This window comes from Chiloscyllium plagiosum, unplaced genomic scaffold, assembly GCF_037043375.1.
Source record: "Chiloscyllium plagiosum isolate Xiang-an unplaced genomic scaffold, Cpla_swu_hap1 HiC_scaffold_51, whole genome shotgun sequence".
NCBI classification, from domain to species: Eukaryota; Metazoa; Chordata; class Chondrichthyes; order Orectolobiformes; family Hemiscylliidae; genus Chiloscyllium; species Chiloscyllium plagiosum.
In genome coordinates, this window is record NW_028270189.1 from 1,552,879 (window position 1) to 1,575,272 (window position 22,394).

A 22,394-nucleotide genomic window follows, 5' to 3' on the forward strand; every position below is an offset into this window, starting at 1 on the left:
AGTTACCATAACAATCACCATCTAGATCAGTGCATCAGTGTCAGGTCAATAATTATGCTCACTGCAGCATCCCATTCTGTCGCCATTCTCTGAATGGAAGTCACAAGCCTGCCACTTGAAACCTTTTGAAAGTGGTTACAAGTGGATGCAGGTAGACGCTGCTGCTTCTCAGCAAGGATGGGTACAAGCAAAGCTCCATGGGCATTCTCCAAAGCAACTCTCAAGAAGTGCAACTGACCCTCCAGACTTAGCCCAACTACCAGCGTCAACTAAATGACACTTGGACAGAATCACTGGATTATTGAGATAATGCACACAAGGATCCCATCAGCACTGAGCACTTTGGTGGAAGCTGAATACAGGCAAGGCTACACTCTGACAGCAAGTGGTAGTAACTGCGCAACTGTGACAAAAACTTGCATTTAGCTAGCAACATTTAATGCCCCCAGAGTATCATCTGACAAGATTTGATTCAGAGCCGTGGGGTTGAGAGACAGCAGACCAAAGGTTTGGCCAAAGAGGCAGGTTATAAGGAGTCAGAGGAGGAGAGAATTTCAGAGCATAGGCCCCAAAGCAAATGGGACAATGAAAAGGAATCAGGTATGTACAAGATTGTGGACAGCATGGAGCACAGAGACCTCCAAGGATTGTAGATGTTTACAGAGATTGGAAGGTGTGCACCACAGAACAGGAACATTTTCTTTTAAAATAACAAGGCACTGCCAGACTAAGGGTTAACAGGTCAGCTGCGTATTGGAGGGGCTGTTGTTGTCGTTGACAGATGAGCAGAGCTCAGAGAGAGCTGGGATGGAAGCAGCTAAAAACCTGGATGAGCTCAAACTTACAGAAGGTGCAAGGAGCGGTGAGGCAAGGCCAGAGAACATTTGAACAGTTGAGCCTGGAGATAACAAAAGCACAGAAATGCACGTGTGAAGACAATCTCTACATTCATTCTCTTCTTCCACACACTCCACTCCACTAACCCAAAGGCTAACTAGATTTATGGTTAGACCGTCGGCCTGCAGCCCATTCCATCTTTCAAATAATGGTATAGGGAAGGTTGGCATTTAAAAAGATCACAGGACTGAATATACTACTATTCAGTTTCTGTGATGAACACACATGAATCTACAGACACGATCCAGAAGAAAAACGTGCTCCTTAAAACAGGGCAAGTGTTGTTTTAAAAAGTGCCCTGTCAGACAGCCTCACTTGTGGGCACAATACATTTCAAAAATCATTAAACAAAACTGCTCAACTCCAGAGTCATTTCAATCTTGATGTCTGCAACTCAAAACCACGTGTAATTAAGAGGAAGTAAAGCCAAATCCGTTTACAATCCAAAAAAATTCAACTTAGTCTTCAGATTCCCCAAAACTCAAATCTTGTGCAACTAATTTTGAATTATACCAAACAGGAATGAACTTGTGCCATAACCTACGAAGCACAGGTGCAATTTTAAAAATCTCACATGGAAAGAGAACTTCAGAAAGAAAATGTTAACTCTAACATCGCACCATTACGAACGTACTTAAGTGGCACTGTTTTGACCTCAAAATCACAAATATACAACGCTAAGTCAAAATCTTTCCTTTTAAAAAATGCATTAACTTTTCAGACACATTTACGCAATCAGTCAGCTTAGAGCAGGAGAAAAATACACCTTCAGAACAAACACAAGCAAAATGAAACTCTCCCACATGCAAGCCAGTATTTTTCTAAAATAAAGCACAAAAGCTAAACACAGACTATTGTTCCCTATAAGCAGCCAATTTCTCTCAATATTGGAATGTTACACACACCAAAATAAGAGAAAAAGCCTCAGGTTAAGAGAAAACAAAATCATCTTAAAAAATAAACCATTTGCCCTCACAGCATGGCCTTACATTCTCCCCTTTTATCATATGCAATTTTTTTTTACCTCCTGGAAGCCTTGTCTGTCTTGCGCCATTTGGATGAATGTACAATTATTTTTTTAAAATCTATACAAACACAAAAAGACAACACTGCAGAATTAGATTCAGTCCTTTTCTTGCCCAGATATAAAAATGGGATTTGAGGGAAAGCAATGAGTCTGCTCCAGCCAGCAAGCAGTGTGCAGGAAGAGAAGGCTGTGTGTCCGCTATTGGTGCTTAGTCAGTCCCTGCACAGGGCCTCAGGCTTCTCTCTTTCTCTCTTTTTCCCCCACCCCCTTCCACTTACAAATAAATATAGAAACATAAGATTCTTGGGGTTGGGGTTGGGGTTGGGGTTGGGGGTGGGAGTGGAGAGAGAAACAGGCTTCCCAAAAGAGGGAGAGAGAATACAAGGGAATCCAATGTACTCTCTCTATTTACAGAACTATATACACAGTTTTAAATAAATCTTGTCGAAATATAAACATCAGAGAGAACGCAAATAATGGATGATTAGAAGGACAGACATTTCCTGAAGGGGGAACAGGGGCTAAAAGAAAGAGGCCAGCTTGTGACTACAAGGTCCTTCACTTTTTAAAAATATTTAATATATTTCTCATAGATATACAAAAGTGTAAAATCTTTTCCCCCATCGAACCAGAATTTCATCCAGCTTCCTCCATCAGCATAGATAGACATTTTTAAAACCAAATTGTGGGGGTGTGGGGAAGAGAAGATACAGGGTAAAAGAGGACAGCTTGCGACTTAACTCTCCTGAGTTCCCTTGCCTTTACTGTACAGATAATCATTCCAAGTCTGTTTCCAACTTTACTACCGATTTCTTAAAACAGTAAAAAGTAGAATCACGACTGGCAAAACATGCACATTTCCTGAAAAAAGTGTTGCTTTCTGAAGAGGTGGGGCTAGAAGGGAGGTGAGAGAGAGGGGCAAACAGGAGGAGATAGGGGAGGGATAGAGGGGTGAACAGGGGGGGGCGGGGAGGGGGGAACGACAGTGGGGCGGGGAGGGGGGAACGACAGTGGGGGGGTGCAGCGAACGACAATGGGGGGGGGCGGCGAACGACAGTGGGGGGGGGAGCGGCGAACGACAGTGGGGGGGGGGGCGAGCGAGAGACGGGGGGGAGAAGGGTGGGCGAGAGACGGGGGGGGGGGGGGAGAAGGGTGGGCGAGAGACGGGGGGGGGGGGAGAAGGGTGGGCGAGAGACGGGGGGGGGGGGAGAAGGGTGGGCGAGAGACGGGGGGGGGGAGAAGGGTGGGCGAGAGACGGGGGGGGGGAGAAGGGTGGGCGAGGGACGGGGGGGGGGGAGAAGGGTGGGCGAGAGACGGGGGGGGAGAAGGGTGGGCGAGAGACGGGGGGGGGGGAGAAGGGTGGGCGAGAGACGGGGGGGGGGGGAGAAGGGTGGGCGAGAGACGGGGGGGGGGGGAGGGGGGGCGAGAGACGGGGGGGGGGGGGAGGGTGGGCGAGAGACGGGGGGGGGGGAGGGGGGGCGAGAGACGGGGGGGGGGGGAGAAGGGTGGGCGAGAGACGGGGGGGGAAGGGTGGGCGAGAGACGGGGGGGGAAGGGTGGGCGAGAGACGGGGGGGGGAGGGGGGGCGAGAGACGGGGGGGGAGGGGGGGCGAGAGACGGGGGGGGGAGGGGGGGCGAGAGACGGGGGGGGGGAAGGGTGGGCGAGAGACGGGGGGGGGAAGGGTGGGCGAGAGACGGGGGGGGGGAAGGGTGGGCGAGAGACGGGGGGGGGAAGGGTGGGCGAGAGACGGGGGGGGGGGGAAGGGTGGGCGAGAGACGGGGGGGGCGGGAGGGTGGGCGAGAGACGGGGGGGGGAGAAGGGTGGGCGAGAGACGGGGGGGGAGAAGGGTGGGCGAGAGACGGGGGGGAAGGGTGGGCGAGAGACGGGGGGGGTGGAAGGGTGGGCGAGAGACGGGGGGGTGGAAGGGTGGGCGAGAGACGGGGGGGGTGGAAGGGTGGGCGAGAGACGGGGGGGGAAGTGTGGGCGAGAGACGGGGGGGGAAGGGTGGGCGAGAGACGGGGGGGGAAGGGTGGGCGAGAGACGGGGGGGGAAGGGTGGGCGAGAGACGGGGGGGGAAGGGTGGGCGAGAGACGGGGGGGGAAGGGTGGGCGAGAGACGGGGGGGGGGGAAGGGTGGGCGAGAGACGGGGGGGGGGGAAGGGTGGGCGAGAGACGTGGGGGGGGGGAAGGGTGGGCGAGAGACGGGGGGGGGGAAGGGTGGGCGAGAGACGGGGGGGGGGGAGGGTGGGCGAGAGACGGGGGGGGTGGGCGAGAGACGGGGGGGGGGAGAAGGGTGGGCGAGAGACGGGGGGGGGGGGGAGGGTGGGCGAGAGACGGGGGGGGGGGGGAGGGTGGGCGAGAGACGGGGGGGGGGGGAGGGTGGGCGAGAGACGGGGGGGGGGGGGGAGGGTGGGCGAGAGACGGGGGGGGAGGGTGGGCGAGAGACGGGGGGGGGGGGGGGGAGGGTGGGCGAGAGACGGGGGGGGGGGGAGGGTGGGCGAGAGACGGGGGGGGGGGAGGGTGGGCGAGAGACGGGGGGGGGGGGGGGGGAGGGTGGGCGAGAGACGGGGGGGAGGGTGGGGGGGGGGGGCGAGAGACGGGGGGGGGAGGGTGGGGGGGGTGGGCGAGAGACGGGGGGGGGGAGGAGGGGGGGGCGAAGACAGGGGGGGAAAGAGGGTGGGCGAAGACGGGGGGTGGGAAAGAGGGTGGGCGAAGACGGGGGGGGGAGAAAGAGGGTGGGCGAAGACGGGGTGGGGGAAAGAGGGTGGGCGAAGACGGGGGGGGAAAGAGGGTGGGCGAAGACGGGGGGGGAAAGAGGGTGGGCGAAGACGGGGGGGAAAGAGGGTGGGCAAAGAAGGGGGGGAAAAGAGGGTGGGCGAAGACGGGGGGGAAAGAGGGTGGGCGAAGACGGGGGGGGGAAAAGAGGGTGGGCGAAGACGGGGGGGGGGAAGAGGGTGGGCGAAGACGGGGGGGAAAGAGGGTGGGCGAAGACGGGGGGGAAAGAGGGTGGGCGAAGACGGGGGGGGGGGGAAGGGTGGGCGAGAGACGGGGGAGGGAGAAGGGTGGGCGAGAGACGGGGGGGGGGGGGGGGAGGGTGGGCGAGAGACGGGGGGGGGGGAAGGGTGGGCGAGAGACGGGGGGGGGGAGAAGGGTGGGCGAGAGACGGGGGGGGGGAGAAGGGTGGGCGAGAGACGGGGGGGGAGAAGGGTGGGCGAGAGACGGGGGGGGAGAAGGGCGGGCGAGAGACGGGGGGGAAGGGTGGGCGAGAGACGGGGGGGGGGAAGGGTGGGCGAGAGACGGGGGGGGGAAGGGTGGGCGAGAGACGGGGGGGGGGAAGGGTGGGCGAGAGACGGGGGGGTGGAAGGGTGGGCGAGAGACGGGGGGGGGGGGGGAGAAGGGTGGGCGAGAGACTGGGGGGGAAAGAGGGTGGGCGAAGACGGGGGGGAAAGAGGGTGGGCGAAGACGGGGGGGGAAAGAGGGTGGGCGAAGACGGGGGGGGGAAAGAGGGTGGGCGAAGACGGGGGGGAAAGAGGGTGGGCGAGAGACGGGGGGGAAAGAGGGTGGGCGAGAGACGGGGGGGAAAGAGGGTGGGCGAGAGACGGGGGGGGAAAGAGGGTGGGCGAGAGACGGGGGGGAAAGAGGGTGGGCGAGAGACGGGGGGGAAAGAGGGTGGGCGAGAGACGGGGGGGGAAAGAGGGTGGGCGAGAGACGGGGGGGGAAAGAGGGTGGGCGAGAGACGGGGGGGGAAAGAGGGTGGGCGAGAGACGGGGGGGGAAAGAGGGTGGGCGAGAGACGGGGGGGGAAGAGGGTGGGCGAGAGACGGGGGGGGGGAAAGAGGGTGGGCGTGAGACGGGGGGGGGAAAGAGGGTGGGCGTGAGACGGGGGGGGGAAAGAGGGTGGGCGTGAGACGGGGGGGAAAGAGGGTGGGCGAGAGGGGGGGTAATTGGGTGGCTTGTACTCCTCTCCAAGGTCCTTTTAACCACTTCTTCTTGTCAGGTATGACCTAATCAGAGTGGAGTTGGGGGGTGGGGGTGGGGGGGTGTCAAGGAAATCCTTCCCCTCCTTTTCTCCCACTGCCCTCCCATTTTAAAACCAGAACCCTCCTCTCTCTCACACACCCTGTGTGTGTGTGTGTCCACAAACCCCTCGCCTTCCCGGGGGGCGGGCAGGAGAAGTGTATAATTCTCTTTGAAAGAAGAAAAAAAAACACACACACATATATAAAATTAAAATGGCGGGTCTCCTCCAGGGCCTTTCCCCCCCCCCTGATCTCCCTCAAACTTGCCTCGAAATCGTCGCTGAGGGATGGATTCTTCCCCCCCCACCACCCACCTCCAAAATCTAATCTGTTTAATTTTTAATTTCACCGACCCCTCTCTTCAACCACACACACCAAAAAAAAAAGCGACCCCCCCCCCCCCTCCCTCCCTTACCCACACACATTTCCAAAGCAAAGAAGGCATTAAATAAAATGGTGGTGGTGGCTGTGGGTGAAAGGGTGGTGGAAGATACTGAGGGAGGGAGGGAGGGGGGGGGGGGAATGGTTGGTCAAAAGGAGCTTTTTTCCCCAAAAAAAAGGGCGGATTTATTAATTTTTTTTTCTCCTCAAAAAAAATACCCCGGGGTGTTTTCGATGGGGGTTTTTTTTTCCCCCCTTCTCTCTCTTTTCACCTCGAGGTAGGTGTTGGGGAGAAAATGTTTTAAAAAGAGACGTTTGTTTTCTGTCTGTGTCTGTGTGTGTGTCTCTGACTCTCTCTCTCTCTCTCTCACCTGAACAACATCGGCCATGTTGTCGCTCGCTCACTCGCTCGCCCTCCCGCCTGCCGCCGCGGCCGCGTTTCTCCCCATCCCCCTCCCCCCTCCTCTCTCTCTCTCTCTCTCTCTCGCCCGGAATCGGCGGCCCCCGCAACTGCGCACGCGTCCGGAGAAAGCCTGTTGAAAAGTAGTTGGCCGGGGGGGGGGGGGGTGTTCGCTTCGCTCAGGTTGTGTGGTGGGCGGAGACAAAACGAGAAGAGAGTGTGTGTGTGTGTGTGTTTTTTTTAAACGGGTTTTTTTTAGTGAGAGAGAGAGTGAAAGGGAAGGTGAGGAGAGGGGGGGGTGGGGGCGGCTACGAACCTCCCGCGATGTCGCCGCCCTGGAGGGGAGGGTTGGTTGCGTCCGTCTGCGAGGCGCGGCGCATGCCCACCATAGCTTCTGGGTCCTTTTTATTTCGGAGGAAGGTGGGGGGGGGGTGGGGCGAATGGAGGACTAGGGCGCGTGCGCCGTCGGTGTTGTGAGCTATTCCCTCCCCTCCCCCCCAACTACACTACAACGACGAGAGCGCCGGCGTTTTGTGAAAGGGGCGGGAAAGCCGCGTGCTCGCGAGGTTCCTTTCCTTGAAAGGGGGGGCGGGGAAGGTTGGCGCCGGCTATCGCGCGTGCGCAGTCCCTTCATTGCGTGAGGGGACGGGGGCGACGGCGTCTGCGCGGTGCCGGCAACCGCGCGTGCACGCTGCCTTTCCTGGTGGGGGGGGCGCGCGCGCGCGCGCATGCAGGAAAGAGCGCACCTGCGCAGTTGGGGTAACGTCGTCTCGAGCTGCTGGCGGGGTGGGCGCAACAGGCGAATGATTGGCAAGGCGGGATCCCGCCCCAACCTTCGGGACTGCGCAAGCGTCGAAAGCGGCCCAGTGAGTTGTGTTTTTTTTAAAAAAACATTCGTTTATTTGTAATTATTGTTCGTTTTCTTTTCTTCGTTGTGTTTCGAGTGGGCTGGGGGCGTGAGGAGTCGTCGGTTTGTCTGCTCATATCCTTAAGCGGATATGGGGTTAGGCCTGGGCGGGGCCAATATGAGGGGCGGGGCGGGGCGGGGGGGGTTGCTGGTTGAGGGGCTGCAGAGCAGTCTTCCCGCGACACCGCCGCCCTGCAGGACAGGAGGCGACGGTGCTCCTGACATGTGCGGATTCAGGACACTTCATTTCCCTCTCCATTGGAAACACTGGGCTGTGTTTCAAAGCAGGGGAAAGGTGCTTTGTTTGTTTGAGAAGATCTTTTACTCTTTACGGATAGGAATGGATTTGAATCCCCCCCCCCCCCACCACGCTGGAGCAATAGGAAGAGGAATTGATTTGATTTATTATTATCCTGAGATACAGTGAAAAATAATGTTTTGCGTGCTGTCCAGACAAGTTATACCTTACATGAGTACATCAGGTTCAGACAGCTATAGAGATGTGAAGTAATGGACCCTTTGGTCCAACTCGTCCATGTCGACCAGATATCCTAAATTAATCTAGTCTCGTTTGGCCCAGATGCCTTTTAAATTTTGTAATTGTACCAGCCTCCACCATTTCCACTGGCAACTTATTGCATACACGCACCACACTATGCATGAAAAAGATCCTTTTTTTAATTATTTCCCCTCTCACTTTAAACCTATGCCTTTTAGATTAGATTACTTACACTGTGGAAACAGACCCTTCGGCCCAACAAGTTCCACACCGACCCACCGAGGAGCAACCCACACAGACCCATCCCCATACATTTACCCCTTGACCTAACACTATGGGCAATTTAGCATAGCCAATTCACCTAACCTGCACATTCTTGGACTGTGGGAGGAAACCAGAGCACCTGGAGGAAACCCACGCAGATGCTGGGAGAAACCCACGCAGATGCTGGGAGAATGTGCAAATTCCACACAGACAGTTGCCTGAGGCGGGAATTGAAGCCGGGTCACTGGCGCTGTGAGGCAACAGTGCTAACCACTGTGCCACCATGCCGCCACACTCCACCCCAGCTTTTAGTTTTGTACTCCCCTACTCTGGGGAAAAGACCTTATCTATTTTCCCTATCCATGCCCTTCATGACTTTGTAACTCTGTGGAGGCCTGTATTCTGACACCAATTACCCAGCTTCATCAGAACCAGCTGTCAGAGTGAATAGAAGCTCTGATGAAGAGTCATCTAGACTCAAAATGTTAGCTTGCTCCCTCTCCATAGATGCTGTCTGACCAAACACTATCTCCAGCGTTCGTTGTTTTCAGAACTCTGACACTCCTGTATGTATCTGTCAGCCAGGGCTCCCTGATTGAACCAGGTTAACAGCCCCAGTCTGGGAGCCCATTCTAAGATCCACCTAGCTGACCTTGTTACAACCACTACAGAATAGAATATAGTGTTACACAGCTGCAGAGAAAGATTAACTCTAATATACAAGAGGTTCGTTCATAGGTCACTTAGACCCGAAACATTAACCCTTCTCTCTCTCCACAGATGCTGCGAGGCCAGCTGAGTTTCTCCAACTCTTCCTGTTTATGAATTAGAGCCCCCTACCCTTTCACTGGAACCCCTGGAATGGTGCTGGGTTGGGATAAAGCGAAACAGGGGAACTCAATGGAAATACCGAATTGGATCCACACAGTGGATTTTAAAGGAATGGACTTGGAACTCATTTGGAAGCACTGGATCGGGTTTGACTGAGCAGGGGTTAGGGGGACCTATTAGAAATGTTGGTGTGGATTAGAGGCAATGGCTTTTTACAATAATTTTTACTGCAACAGAGCATCTGCAGAGACCCAACAGGAGCATAGATTGTGCAGAGATGAAATTAGAATAAGGAAAGGCAAGAGAAAGATATTGGCAGATAAAATCATGGAAACCTCAATAATATTTTCTGAATACATTGAAAACAACTAAGAAAAACCTGTACTTGCAAAACATTAACATATTTTAATAAAATCTGTGATGTCTTTTGCAACAATTGGGTGTCTCAAAAGTTGTCAGATGTATTATCCCTGTTGTAGGAAACGTATCTTACATTGTGGAAGCAGACTGTTCAGTCCATTGAGTCCGCACCAATCCTCCGAAGAGCATCCCACCACCCAGACCCTTTCCCTGTAACCATACATTCCTGGACACTGTGGACAGTCCACCTAACCTGCACATATTTGGACCGTGAGAGGAAACTGGAGCGCCCAGAGAGAATGTGTAAACTCCATGCAGACAGTCACCTGAGATTGGAATTGAACCTGGGTCCCTGGCACTGTGAGGTAGCAGTGCCAAACATTATGCCACCTGTTAAAATGTTAGCCTTGGATTGTAGATGACTAGCCTAGTGACTTTGCCTCTATACCATTGTAGCACCCAGTTTGAGCACAGTAAGCTCTCTCAGCTGGCAACAGCCAGATCCTGTTTTGTTGGCATTGGTTGAGGGATAAATGTTGGCCCATTGACAGGTGGCTTTGCTTTGGACTTTGTTTGGGGTACAGCATGCTGAGATAGAAGCTAAGCAGCTTATCATCTGCCCTTTACTGTTAAAGCCCATTCAGAGAGACCACTGTGAGAGCTGTTCTCCTGAAAAGCTTCTGAATTCTTGATGATTCCTGAATGATCTGTGTCTGCAAAGGTTCCAGGTGACAATCGTCCATGTTTAGTGCCATCTGGTTGCATAATGAACCTGAAGAGCATCTTGAACCTTCCATACAATATGCTATTTTCTTTTAAGAACTAACCATTATTGATCAAAGTGGTTATCTTGCCAAACTTAATCTGTACGGAGAAATTTCTTTTTGCTCTTTAATTGGTGTTAGTTTATTCAAAAGAATAAATATTTGTACTTTCATGTTCTAAACTGTTGATCAGTTTTACATAATGTCTGAATAATTCCTGTGGTTTTTTTTGCAATAAATCAATAACTGTTGTTTAGAAAGTAACCTGGCTGATGTTTATTTTTATTCTAAACCCAATATTGGTGGATGAAGTGGGTAACTGGCCATATTGGGTAACCGAGTAAAGCATTTTAAAAATTTATGCTGTGGTGATGAGCAAAATGTTGGGATTTACACTTGGAATATTGTGTACAGTTCTGGTCCCCATATTTTGGGAAGGATGTGGAAGCATTTGAAAAGGTGTAAAGGAGATTTACCAAGATGTTGCCTGGTCTGGAGGGAAGGTCTTATGAGGAAAGGCTGAGAGACTTGAACCTGTTCTCATTGGAAAGAAGAAGGCTAAGAGGGAATTTGATGGAGACATACAAGATGGTCAGAGGATTAGATAGGGTAGACAGTGAGTCTTTTTCCTCATGATGATGTCAGTGTGTACGAGGGGGCATAACTACAAATTGAGGGGTGATTAAATTTAAGACAGATGTCAGAGGCAGGTTCTTTACGCAGAGAGTGGTAAGGGCGTGCAATACACTACCTGCTAATGTAGTCAACTCAGCCACATTAGGGAGATTTAAACAATCCTTAGATAAGCACATGGATGATGACGGGTTAGTGTAGGGGAACAAGCTGAGAATAGTTCACAGGTCGGTGCAACACCGAGGGCCGAAGGGCCTGTTCTGCGCTGTATTGTTCTATGTTCTATAGGACGACAGTGCATTGTCCACTGTTGATTGTAACAGGAAGGGCTGAATAATCTGGGTGGGGATTGTTCTCTTTGGAATAAAAGGAGCTGAGGAAAGATTCAATTGAGATGCATAACATCGAGAGGCCTTTGATAGAGTGGATTGAAAGAGACTATTGGCAGAGCTGAATAACCAGTGAATATAGATTTAAAGTAATTTATAGCGAGTGGTGTTGTGATGGTAGTTGAAGCGTAAACCTTTTTCTCCCAGATAGTAAGATACCTTGAACGTACCACCTGGAAATAATTATGGCATCCATGACAGCCTTTTAATCAGAAACAGAATCAAAAGGTTACGGGGAAAAGTCCGGAAAGAGGAGTTAAGGATTATCAAGTCAGTAACAATCTCGTGAAATGCCAGAGCAGACTTGATGGGCTGAATGGCCTACTTCTGTTCTATGCCTTATAAAATACTTTAATCTGGGTCTAAGCACCAAGGATAGGAAGGTAGGTATGATTGAGGAGTTTTTTCTCATCCAGAGTGGACAGTAAGGACCAAGTGGTCTCTTTCTGAGTTATAAATTTTGAATGAGGCGGACGTTTCCCACACGAATTTGAAGTGCGTGGCCATGTGTTAGCTAGTGATTCATGGAGAGCTGACAGGCAGATGATGCAGGGGAACTCACCCTATCACAGCCCTCGACAAGAGCGAGCCAAGGCACCAACCAGAGGCCAGCAATTTCCTAAAATCAGCCAATCGAGGCTGACCTATCCCTTGGTGAGGAGGTAAGTTATTTTCTTCTTGCGGGGAAAGGGGAGTTCAGAGACAGAGGAGGTGGATTTGGCTTTCAGAGACCACCCCTTTGCTCAACATCCATATCTCCATTTGTTGCCAAACTTGCCCACTTTGGAGACCCCCATCTTTCCCCAGTAACCCTGCAGACAGATGTCACGGCTTCCCAGTCAAGTAACTAGCCACCTTCCCCACCCCCAGAGAAGGCACATGATTGGGGAGATGGCAAGATAATACCCTCAAGTGGCCATTAATTGACTACTTCAAGGGCCTTAGTCGATAGCAAGCTGAAAAAGTACCCCAAGGATTTTCTCACCCCAGACCTAATTCCAGTGATTGTAAGAGGGGCCCCTCTGTAATCAAGCACCAATTGGGCCAATCATTTGCCCTTCTTGCCACCCTCAGCAAGTGGATGTGGGGGGGTGGTGGGGGGGGGAATGTTACAGCCTGTGTTTTAGACAAAAATCAACTAATTCTTTTTACACAGGTCAGATTGTTATCACAATCTTTCAAACATTCAAAATGATCCTTTAGGAGCATGTACAAGACCATTAAGGAACTTGACTGAGTGGATGCTGATACGTTGTTTTACCTCACGGGGAGGCACAGTTTCAGAATAAGGTAGCTTCTGTTTAAGACTGAGATGAGGAGGAATTTCTTCCCAGCGGATGGTGAGTCTGTGGAACCCTCTCTCCTCCCAAAAAGCAGCGGGGCCCGAGTCATTGAATGTAGTCGAAACTGTGTTAAACAGATTTTTGATTATCAAGAGGGTCAAAGGATATGAGGGTGAGATGGGAAATGTAGAAATCAGAAATAGAAGCAGGCCGTTTGACTTTGAGCTTGCTTCATTATTCAGTGTGATCATCGTTGATCTTCTATCTCAATGCCACATTCCCATGTTTTCCCCACATCCCTTGATGCCTTCAAAATTTTTTAAATGCATCTATCGCTTTCTTGAATACATTCAGTGACTTGCCCTCCACAGTGTTCAGTGGTAAAGAATTCCTCAGGTTTACTATCCCTTGAATGAAGAAATGTTTCCTCATCTTAGTCTTTAATGTTGTACCCTATTTCCATATACTGTGTCCCCTAGTTATAGACTCCCCAAGGTGGAAACATCCTCTTTGCATCTCGTTAAAAATCTCACAACACCAGGTTATAGTTGAGGCTCAGAGTTCTGAACTCTGAGCTCAAAAACTGCATGAATTTATGTAAAACTCTGTTATCTCACTTTTTAGATTAGAATCAATCTAAACATCAGGTCATAGACAGAGAACACAGGGGGCCAACACCTTCAACATATTGTCTCGCTATCACCATTGTTAACAGCTAACCTGAGAATGCAACTTTTTAAAAAAAAGGGTTTGTGATTTACACATGAAAGAAGTGAAACTATCACTGTATTCTAACAGCTGAAAGGCTTAACAGACAATCAATTTTTCAATGTATAATTTCAGTTACAACACACTGCAAATTTTTGCTATAAATTCTGTGTTACGATCGAGCCCTCCATAATCACCTGATGAAGGAGCGTCGCTCCGAAAGCTAGTGTGCTTCCAATTAAACCTGTTGGGCTATAACCTGGTGTTGTGTGATTTTTAACTTTGTACACCCCAGTCCAACACCAGCATCTCCAGATCTTTGCATCTAGTGTGCCCAACCCTGTTAGAATTTTATACTTTCAGGCAGGTCCCATCTCATGCAGGCCCAATCAAACCAATGTCCCCGAATTGGACAGTCCTGCCATCCCCAATATCAGCCTAATGAACGTCCGTTGCACTCCCTGTATGAGGACCACATCTTTCTTATATAGGGAGACCAAAACTGCAAACAATATTCTAGGTGTGCTGTCACCAAGACCCTGTACAACTGCAGTAAGACATCCCTAGTCCTGTCCTCCAATCCTCTTGCAACTAAGTCCTTACCTTCTCAATTCATTGCTGCACCTGCCTGCCTGGGGTTGAGACCACTTTCAGAGCAATCATGATCCTACTGAGTGGCAGAGCAGACTGAAAGGTGTTTCTACAGCTCCTCTCTTAAATACTCAAATCTGACAGGGATAAAGCTCACAAGTCCGGGCACACTGTTTCCCTCCCCTGGAATTCAACTTCTATTAATTGTCCAGTGAGTCACTGAACATCAGGCATGCCATTCATCCCATCAAGCCTTTGCTAGATCTTTGTAGGAACTACTCTCCAACCCTGAAAGTCAGTTCTCTCCAAGGAGACACCTTTGCACACTTGAGCCTTTCCATTAACATCTGAGAATCCACTGGAGCCTGACACAAGAATAATCTTTCAACCCAATGAGAGAACTTCTGGAATGTAGGATTTGTGATAGCAATGTTGAGTATGAGAGCAAGGACATAATGTTAAATTTGTAGAACAAACACTAGTTCAGCCTGTGCAGAGGTATTGTGTCTTGTTCTGGGCACTGCTTTTCAAGAAAGATGTGAAGGCTTTGGGAAGTGTGTGGAATAGATTCATGGCATTGCTCTCAGCGATGAGAGGACTTCAGGTTCAAGGGTAGATTGGAGCAGTCAAACTATTTTTCCTGGAGAAGAGAAGGCTGAGAGGAAATCTGACAGTTGTTCAAATTCATGAGCGCACAGGACATAGATAAGTAGAAACTGTTCCAACTCCTATAAGGATCAAGAACAAGAGGGCACAGAATGAAACTAATTGGCAAGACAAGGCAAAGTGATACAGGGAAAACAAGTTAGGGTCTTGAATTCTCTACTTGAGTGTGTGGGGAGGCAGGTTCAATCGAGGCTTTCAAATGGGAATTGGACAATTATCTGCAAAGGATCAATAGGCAGGGTTAAGGGGAGAAGGCAGGAGCACAAAGTGAGATGCTCATTTGGAGAGCCAGTGCTGATATCATGGGCTGAATAGCCTTTTTCTGCCCTTTTGAGTTACTCTCCAACAACGCCGTCCACCAAACACAAGTCAGGCGATAGAAATATCCCCATTTGCACGGAAGAGTGCAGCTCCGATGACACTCAAGATGCTTGATTCCAATCCAACACAAAGCAGCCCACTTGATATCTACCACATTGACAAATATCGACTCACTCCACTCTGCCCTGCTCCTTGGATAGCACTTTCCAAAACCCTTAAACTCTACAATCTGGAAGGACAAGAAGAACATTGCTATCTGATATTTTCTCCAAAACTACTGTCCATCTTGACTGTTTCTTTAGTGTTATTGAGTCAAAATCCTGGATTCCCTCCCATTATGGATTATAGATCTACCTACTCCAAGTGGACTGCAATAGTTCATGGTGGCACTCACCACTACCCTGTCAAGGGCAACTACTGATGGGCAATGAGTGTTGGCCCAGCCAATGATATTCACAATTCATGAAGGTATATTACGGAAAAACGGTCTAGCCAGTGATCCCTGCATTCTGTATATGTAACAGATCAGTACTCTTGAACCAATAGAAAGCTTTCCATTCTAAACAAACCTATAAACAAACATCAAAGCATTAACTCTGTTTCTCTCTCCATTGATGCTGCCAGTCCTGCTGAGTTTCTCCAGCACTTTCTGTATCTCTTTTAATATTCACAATTCTCTGAGGTGGCACATGGGAAATGAACCTCCACTGTTCTCAGTCATCTCAAAAATTAAAGAGTTTAGAAAGAAAACAAGACTCCCCGATATACCTGTCTTCCAGACCCGGGTTGACGGGAAGTACAGACCACGATACTGAACTTAATAAAAAGCCATTAATTCCAAGTGAATATGCTGTAGCTACTGGTGAACAATCAGCATAATACTACAATTTAAACTCTAATATCTTTATAAACTACACACATGCGCACACAGACAGGAAAACAAAATCACGGCTGCTATGGACCGGGAAAGCAATGTAATGGTCATTCTTCATCAGGTCTCCTGAAATGATTCTTGTGCTGATCAGGGCATTGCCTCTTGTTTGAAGTTCAAACTACATGCACTGTGGGGCAGAAGACCACACGTGACGCAACCATCAATCTGCAAGGATTGAAGTGAGATATGAGGGAGATATTAGGATGGCTACATCTGATATGTTGAGCGGATCACCCAACTCCCCACACAAAGACCAAGAGCTTCCTCATGATCTACACATTGATGTTCTTGGAAACGAAGGTGAATATCTTCTCAACATTGGTTTCCTCCACCTTGGCCACAGCCAGTGCGAAAATGAGTAGCTGCGTGCACTACTAATGATCATTATCCAGACATACTGTGATAATATTAAAGAAGTACCTGAGAAGATTAGTTTATTTTGGTCATTTGGAGACCAATTTGATATATCACGATAAGTCATTTTCAAGGGCAACCAAATCCTAATACAGGGTATCTCATGTAATAGGTGGCAGGAAACAGAAAAGCTATATACTAAAGTGGAGGGAAATTGCCGGACGCACTGCTGTCCTGGTACACGAATGTCAAAAAAGTTAGTTTACCGACAGATCAAGTGACCAGGATGGCTAATGGAATATTGCTGTTTACTGCAACAGGAATTAAATAGAAAAGTGAGATGTTTTGCTACAGTTGTATATGTTATTGGTGAGATGGAAATGTGTTGCTGGAAAAGCGCAGCAGGTCAGGCAGCATCTAGGGAACAGGAGAATCGACGTTTCGGGCATTAGCCCTTCTTCAGGAACCTTATGTTATTGGTGAGGCCATATCTGGAGTACTGTGCACAGCGTTGGTCTTGTTACTTAAGAAAGTTTATAAATGTGTCAGAAGCAGAAGAAAGCTTAAGACTGGGTTATTGGGGGTAGGCAGGAATACGGTGTTGATGCCACAATCAGCTGATCGTATTGAATGGCAGAGTAGGCTCAAAGGCTGAGGGCTCTCTCCCTGCTCCTGATTTGTATGTTTGTGTATAACTCGTGTGATGGAACATTTTCCACTTCACAGAATCATTAAGGCACTGAAGGAGCACATTTGGCCCATTATGTCTGTACTGGCTGTCCTAACAACCAATACACCTGGAGCCATTCACCTGCTTTCTCTCTGTAGACATATATATTCCTCTTTTTTCGAAAGTAATTGCTTGAAAGACTTGATTGAGCCTGCCTCCACCACAATTTCTTGCAGCGTATTCCACACTGTAATCCCTTGATGTTTCTCGAGAAGCTCAAATCAGCCCAATCGATTGGTACCATGTCCACCAATGTTCACTCCAGCCACCACTGACACACAGTGGCAGCAGTTTGTCCCATCCACAAGACACACTGCAATAACTCACCAAGGCTTCTCTGACAGCATGTTTCAAACTGATTACCTCGACAACCCAGGATACATGGGAGCACACTGCTACATCACCGCAATGTTCCCTTCTGAGTCACTCACCATCCTGACTGGGAATGCTATTGGCTGTTCCTTCACTATCTCTGAGTCAAAATTCTGGAACTTTACTCCCATAGCTGCATAGTGGGTATCCCTACACCACATGGACTGCAGTGGTTCAAGTAGCTGGCTCACCACCGCCTTCTCAACAGGCAATTAGGGATGGGTTACCCTGTCCCTAAGAAAAACCATGATTTAATTGCAATAATTGTAGGCACTATGTGAAGAATCCCTTGAAGGGAGTACATTAATATGCGCAATCCTGAGTGCATCTGTCACACAGAAAACAACATGAAAGGCACCCAGCCCTGCCCTCCCCCTCCCCTGACACTGCAAAAGGACCTGATGCCGAACAGTTAATATATTATCATATGTGACATCACAAACATTGGACACCTCATAGTGCACACATCCCAAATATTCAAAGCTCAGTAACGTCTTACAAAACAAAAAGATTATTGGCAGAGTACTCACACCACCTCCTCTGCCAAAAAAGCCAATGCATACACACGCATTCTTCAGATCAGCAGGCCATTCTGGGATTGGAACACTCACCGCCCTGGGCGCCTAGGGTGTTTGTCTATCGTGAGGTTTTGCACCATGAATTGAGTTCATGAGTGACACAGAAGAGATTCTAAGACAACAGCAACATGGAACTCGGTAGACCCTGGACCCTGCAAGCAATCTTGTCGCTCATATACTGAAAATATTCTTATGAGTGAGAAAAGTCAGTTCTTAACAAAACAGGCATGTTCAAGACAGCAGGGTGACTTAACTCCAATATCTATCCAGGCTTTTCACTATATCGTGCTTAAGCTCACCTTGAAGATCCACAGCAAAATAATGAAAATATCATCAGAAAATTAACCACAGTTACAGGGCAAAGGAGGAGGAGGAGTAATGGAGACCAGGCAGCATAAAAAGCCAAGAATTAAGCCTGAACCTCAATATAAATTCCACATTGAAGACGACGATGATGACGATGAAGAAGTATGTGAGTTTGATACCTATGTTCTGAAGCAAAACAGAAGGCAGAAGCAAGGGGTGAAGACAGAAAAGGATGAGAATGGGAGGCGTCAGGAAGAGGAAGACAGACAATGGCAGGAGGAGAAAAAGAGAAAGAGGCTGGAGGTGGAAGAGGATGAAGAAGAAGTGTGCAGCTTCAGCGAAGATGATAAGCTGAAGAGCAAGGAACCCATGGAGTGGCGAGAAGAGCTATCCATTTATGAAAGTGAGAATGAAGAGGAGGGAGAGGAGGAAAGGGATGAGGAGTTAGTCGACCTGGAATCCGAGGTGGAGGAGTCCGACAGGGAAAGTGAAGAGAGGAGAATCGAGGAGGAGTTGTGGAAGAAAAAGATGGATGAAGAAAGGAGGAATAGACTGGAAGAGGAAGAGAAGCGAAAACATCAAGATGTCGATGAGAATAAGATGAAGGACGATGAAAATCAGCTGAAAACAGAACAGGATGAGGATATGGAACAGGAAGACCAAGAGACCTTGGAAAAGGAAGAAAAACTGGAAGAAGAGCAAAAGCAACTGAAAGAGGGACTCGAAAAGGAGAAAGGAAAGGACATATTGGATAAAGAGGAAGATAAGGAGAATTTGGAAGTTGAAGAGGAAATTATAAAGAAAGGAATGAAAGAAATAGAGAAGGAAGAGGAAATGAAAAAGGAAGAGGAAATAGAAGGGAGAAAGATCAAAACGTCAGAAGGTGGGGATACAGAGAATGGCAATGATGAGGAAGAGGGTGAGCAATTAGGAGACACACATGAACTCAAATCTGAGGATAAAAAGAAAATAGAGGAGGAAGAGAAAAAAAACATGGAAAAAGAAATAAAAACAGAAGAGAAGGACAAATTGGAGGAGGAAAATGGAATGCCAGTAGAAGAGAAGGAGAAAGACAAAAAGGAGATTGAAGGAGAGAAAATTATGAAGGAGGAAGAGGCAGTGATGGAAAAGGAAGAGGAAGAAAAGATGGAAGAGAAAATAAGGACAGAAGAGGTAGGAATGATGGCAGAGAAAGAGAAAACAGAAGAGGGAGAAAAGATGGGAGAGGAAGAAGTAGAGGAAGGAAAGGTGGGAGAGGAAGATAAAAAGGTGCTAGAAGAAGAAAAGATGGGAGAGAAAGAGGAGATTGGAGGAGAAAAAAGAGACAAAGAAATAGAAGAGGAAGGAAGGATGGGAGAGGAAGAGGTAGAAGAGGATCAAATGATTGGGGAGGCAGACAAAGAGAAGATAGAAGAGGAGGAGAAAAAAAGCATAGACAAAGAAACAATAGAAAAGGAAGAGGAAATAGAAGAGGAAGAGAAGATGCAGGAGGAAGAGAAAATGCAAAAAGGAAAGGCAGAAAGAAGATTGCAAATGGGAAGGGAGGAAGAAGAAATAGAAAGAGAAGAGAAAGCAGAAAAAGAGGGGATGAACATGAATGAAGAGGAAGAGGATGGAGGAATGGCAGTTAAAGATGAGAAAAGAGAAGAATTGAGTACAATGAAAGAGAAGGAAAAGGGGGCACATGAAATGGAGGAAGACTTGGATAGCAAAGTAGAAAACAAACTGAAGAATAAGATAGAGGATGAAATAATGCGCAGGCTGGAGGAAGAACTGGTGAAGCTTAAGCTGGAGGAGAAAATGAAACAGAATTTGGAGGAAGAGATTAAAGTGAAGCTGGAGGAAGAGAAACTGAAGATGACTGAAGAGATGAAACGTAAGCTGGAGGAAGAGATGAAATATGAAATAGAGAAAGAGATTAAGCGCAAGTTAGAAGATGAGAAGAGTCGAATGGAAGAGGAGTTGACAAGAAAGATAAAGCAAGAGATGAAATATAAGATTGAAGAAGCTATAGGAAAAAGAAATAGGATGGAAGAAGAGAGGTTATGCAGGAAGCTAATGGAAAGAAAAGAGAGGAAGAGAAGGAAAGAGGAAGAGCAGAAGAAAAAGGGGGAGGAGAGAAAGAGAAGGGATAAGCAGTTGCAAAAAGAAAAGGAGGAACTGATGGTCTATAATCTGGAGACAGAGAGGGAGGCAAAAGAGGAGAAAGAGAAGCGTAAAGAACACTTGGGGAAAGCAAAGGAGAAGGATGAGGCAAAATGCAAGGTGGAAGAAGACTTGAGGAAAAGGACTGAAGGTGTGAGGAGAGCATTGGAGAAGAAAAACGTAAAGAAGAACTTGGAGGAAGCAAGAAATGTGGAACAGAGAGTGGCCAAGAAGGAACATAAACAGGAGAAAATGGGTGAGAAGATCAAAGACAAAAGACAGGTGGGCATTGAGGGAGCTCAGCGGGCAGATACGAAGAGGCTGGTTGAAAAAGAGGAGCAAAGAGTCTGTCCAAAGGCTGGGGGAGTAGAAGGTGGTGTGCAGAAAAGCATGATCGTCAAAATGGAACAGCTTCCAAAAAAATCAAAGGCACCTCGGTCTGATGTGAAGCAAATTGGCTCAGCTGCCTGTAAAGTTCCAGGCTTCCCTGTCTCCACTTCCCCACCAAGATCCCAGCTGCATGGATCCTTCCAGCCAAGCTCTTGTATGACAGATAACATCTTGCCAACATCTGTCAGGCCATTTGCAACAGCCCTTTGCCCACCAACCCCTGCAATGCTAACATACACGCAGAAAGTGCCATGCCCCTCCCAAGACAGCAAACGCCTCCACCCCTGCCCCTTCATCAGTGAGGGCAAAAGACAGTCCCTTTTGAGGAATGAGCTGGAGGCATTCTATGAACTCTTTAAGCTGTTCTCGGAGCCTCCATCCCACAATGTGATTGACATTCACAACCTGTGCGTGGGCCTGCGAGCGATGGATATAGAGCTAACTGAGGCAAAGCTTCGCGAGCTGCTGGCACTTCTAGATGTCAATAGGGACGGGCAGGTGTGCTTTGAAGACTTCCTGGAGTTTGTCACAGACACTGACCAGTTCCTCCGCTACTTTGCCCAGCTGCCTGACAGCTGTGACTGCTCGAGGTCTCAGAAAGGACTCCTGACTGACACTGTGTTTTTCAGAATCCTGGCAGAGATCTTACGCCTCGGGGAACTCTCTGTCGAGTCAACCAAGCATATTGTCAGGTATTATTTCGCCAAGAAAAAAGGAGCTGGCATCAAAGATCAGAGGGAAAAGAAAGCCAGTGGGGACGTACAAGCACCTAGTTTCATGGGCATGACACTTCACCGTCTAGTCCATTACATCGATGTCCTGGAACCAGACGACAGCTATGTGGAGTCCCCTCTCACCCAGCAACAGGTTGCTGCATTTTGGGAGTTCTACGAGCTCTTTGACAAAAATAACCAAGGCAACATTGACACCTTCTCACTGCTGAAAATCATGAACTCGTTGTCCATCTACATGAGCAACCAGCTGGTGCCAGTTCCTTTGCAGTTTTTGGCGGTGAATGAAGGCAGAGCTGTCACCTTCCATGATTTCCTGGGCATCTTGAGTGACACGGGCACCTTTGGCCAGTTCCTGGTCCAGGAGCAGGACGCCAACTGCCAGGTGTGGAATGCAGCAGAGATTTTCACCACCGACGCTCTGATCTTTGACGCGATCGAGAAAAGCCTACAGTCTCCACTGCTCGATGCCAGGGCAGCCGCCAACATCATGAACTACTACCACCAGAAGTTCAAGGGCTCACTGGTGCGGTGCCAGGACCACGCTGGAAGATCTGAAGATGCCGCTGGAGTGTCAGTGTGGGATATATCAAGAGAGGCATCCGCAGCCTACAGTGGAAAGCTGGTTCCAAGAGCTAGCACCGGCAGGAAGGATGTGGGCGGCTCAGTGCAGGGCGGTCAGGCGCAGCCGCAAGCCAGGAGATCCGAAGCTTTCCAGAAGCGATTCCAAAAGGCCCTCCAAAACCCCAATTTCAACACAGTATTCAGCCAGTATTCCTGGACCTGGAAAATGGAGGAGGCTGAACGAAACAAACGACTGGAGCAGATAAAGAAAGGAAAGGGCAAAATTTCTACGATGAAGTGAGTGAATTGGCAGGGCAGGCAGGCAATGGGGGAGGGTGTGGGTGGAGTTTTC

The 22,394-nt window shown here is 49.2% G+C and overlaps 3 protein-coding genes across 15 annotated transcripts in view; 2 read left to right on the plus strand and 1 right to left on the minus strand.

The window, feature by feature from the left end:
* huwe1 (HECT, UBA and WWE domain containing E3 ubiquitin protein ligase 1) overlaps window positions 1-6,770 on the minus strand; it is a 229,529-nt gene extending 222,759 nt beyond the window's left edge. For 10 of the 12 annotated variants that reach the window (XM_087985269.1, XM_087985271.1, XM_043680073.2 and 7 more), the window contains exon 1: window positions 6,694-6,770. The gene's annotated coding sequence lies outside the window, so the exon portion shown is untranslated. Of the gene's footprint in view, window positions 1-1,921; window positions 1,983-6,693 lie in introns of all 12 variants that reach the window. The other 2 variants (XM_087985262.1, XM_087985268.1) reach the window with 2 other exon arrangements.
* Window positions 6,771-7,457: 687 nt separating this feature from the next.
* Window positions 7,458-22,394, plus strand: part of LOC122565147 (uncharacterized) — a 66,004-nt gene continuing 51,067 nt past the window's right edge. Inside the window, exons 1-2 of one of the 2 annotated variants that reach the window (XR_015755549.1) lie at window positions 7,458-7,588; window positions 9,173-10,611. The gene's annotated coding sequence lies outside the window, so the exon portion shown is untranslated. Of the gene's footprint in view, window positions 7,589-9,172; window positions 10,612-22,394 lie in introns of those variants that run through there. The other variant, XM_087985274.1, reaches the window with a different exon arrangement.
* Window positions 18,172-22,343, plus strand: LOC122542364 (uncharacterized). Its single transcript, XM_087985231.1, has 3 exons — window positions 18,172-18,992; window positions 19,072-19,131; window positions 19,179-22,343. The coding sequence occupies exons 1-3, from the start codon at window positions 18,285-18,287 to the stop codon at window positions 22,341-22,343; spliced, it is 3,933 nt and encodes a 1,310-aa protein (XP_087841357.1). The 5' UTR covers window positions 18,172-18,284.

Excerpts from the sequence above, each read along its gene's own strand:
- LOC122542364 (XM_087985231.1), top strand. The coding sequence starts at position 18,285 with ATGGAGACCAGGCAGCATAAAAAGCCAAGAATTAAGCCTGAACCTCAA. Across the intron at positions 18,993-19,071 it reads AAGATAAGGAGAATTTGGAA|GGAGAAAGATCAAAACGTCA; the intron begins GTTGAAGAGGAA and ends AGGAAATAGAAG. Across the intron at positions 19,132-19,178 it reads TGGCAATGATGAGGAAGAGG|AAAATAGAGGAGGAAGAGAA; the intron begins GTGAGCAATTAG and ends GAGGATAAAAAG.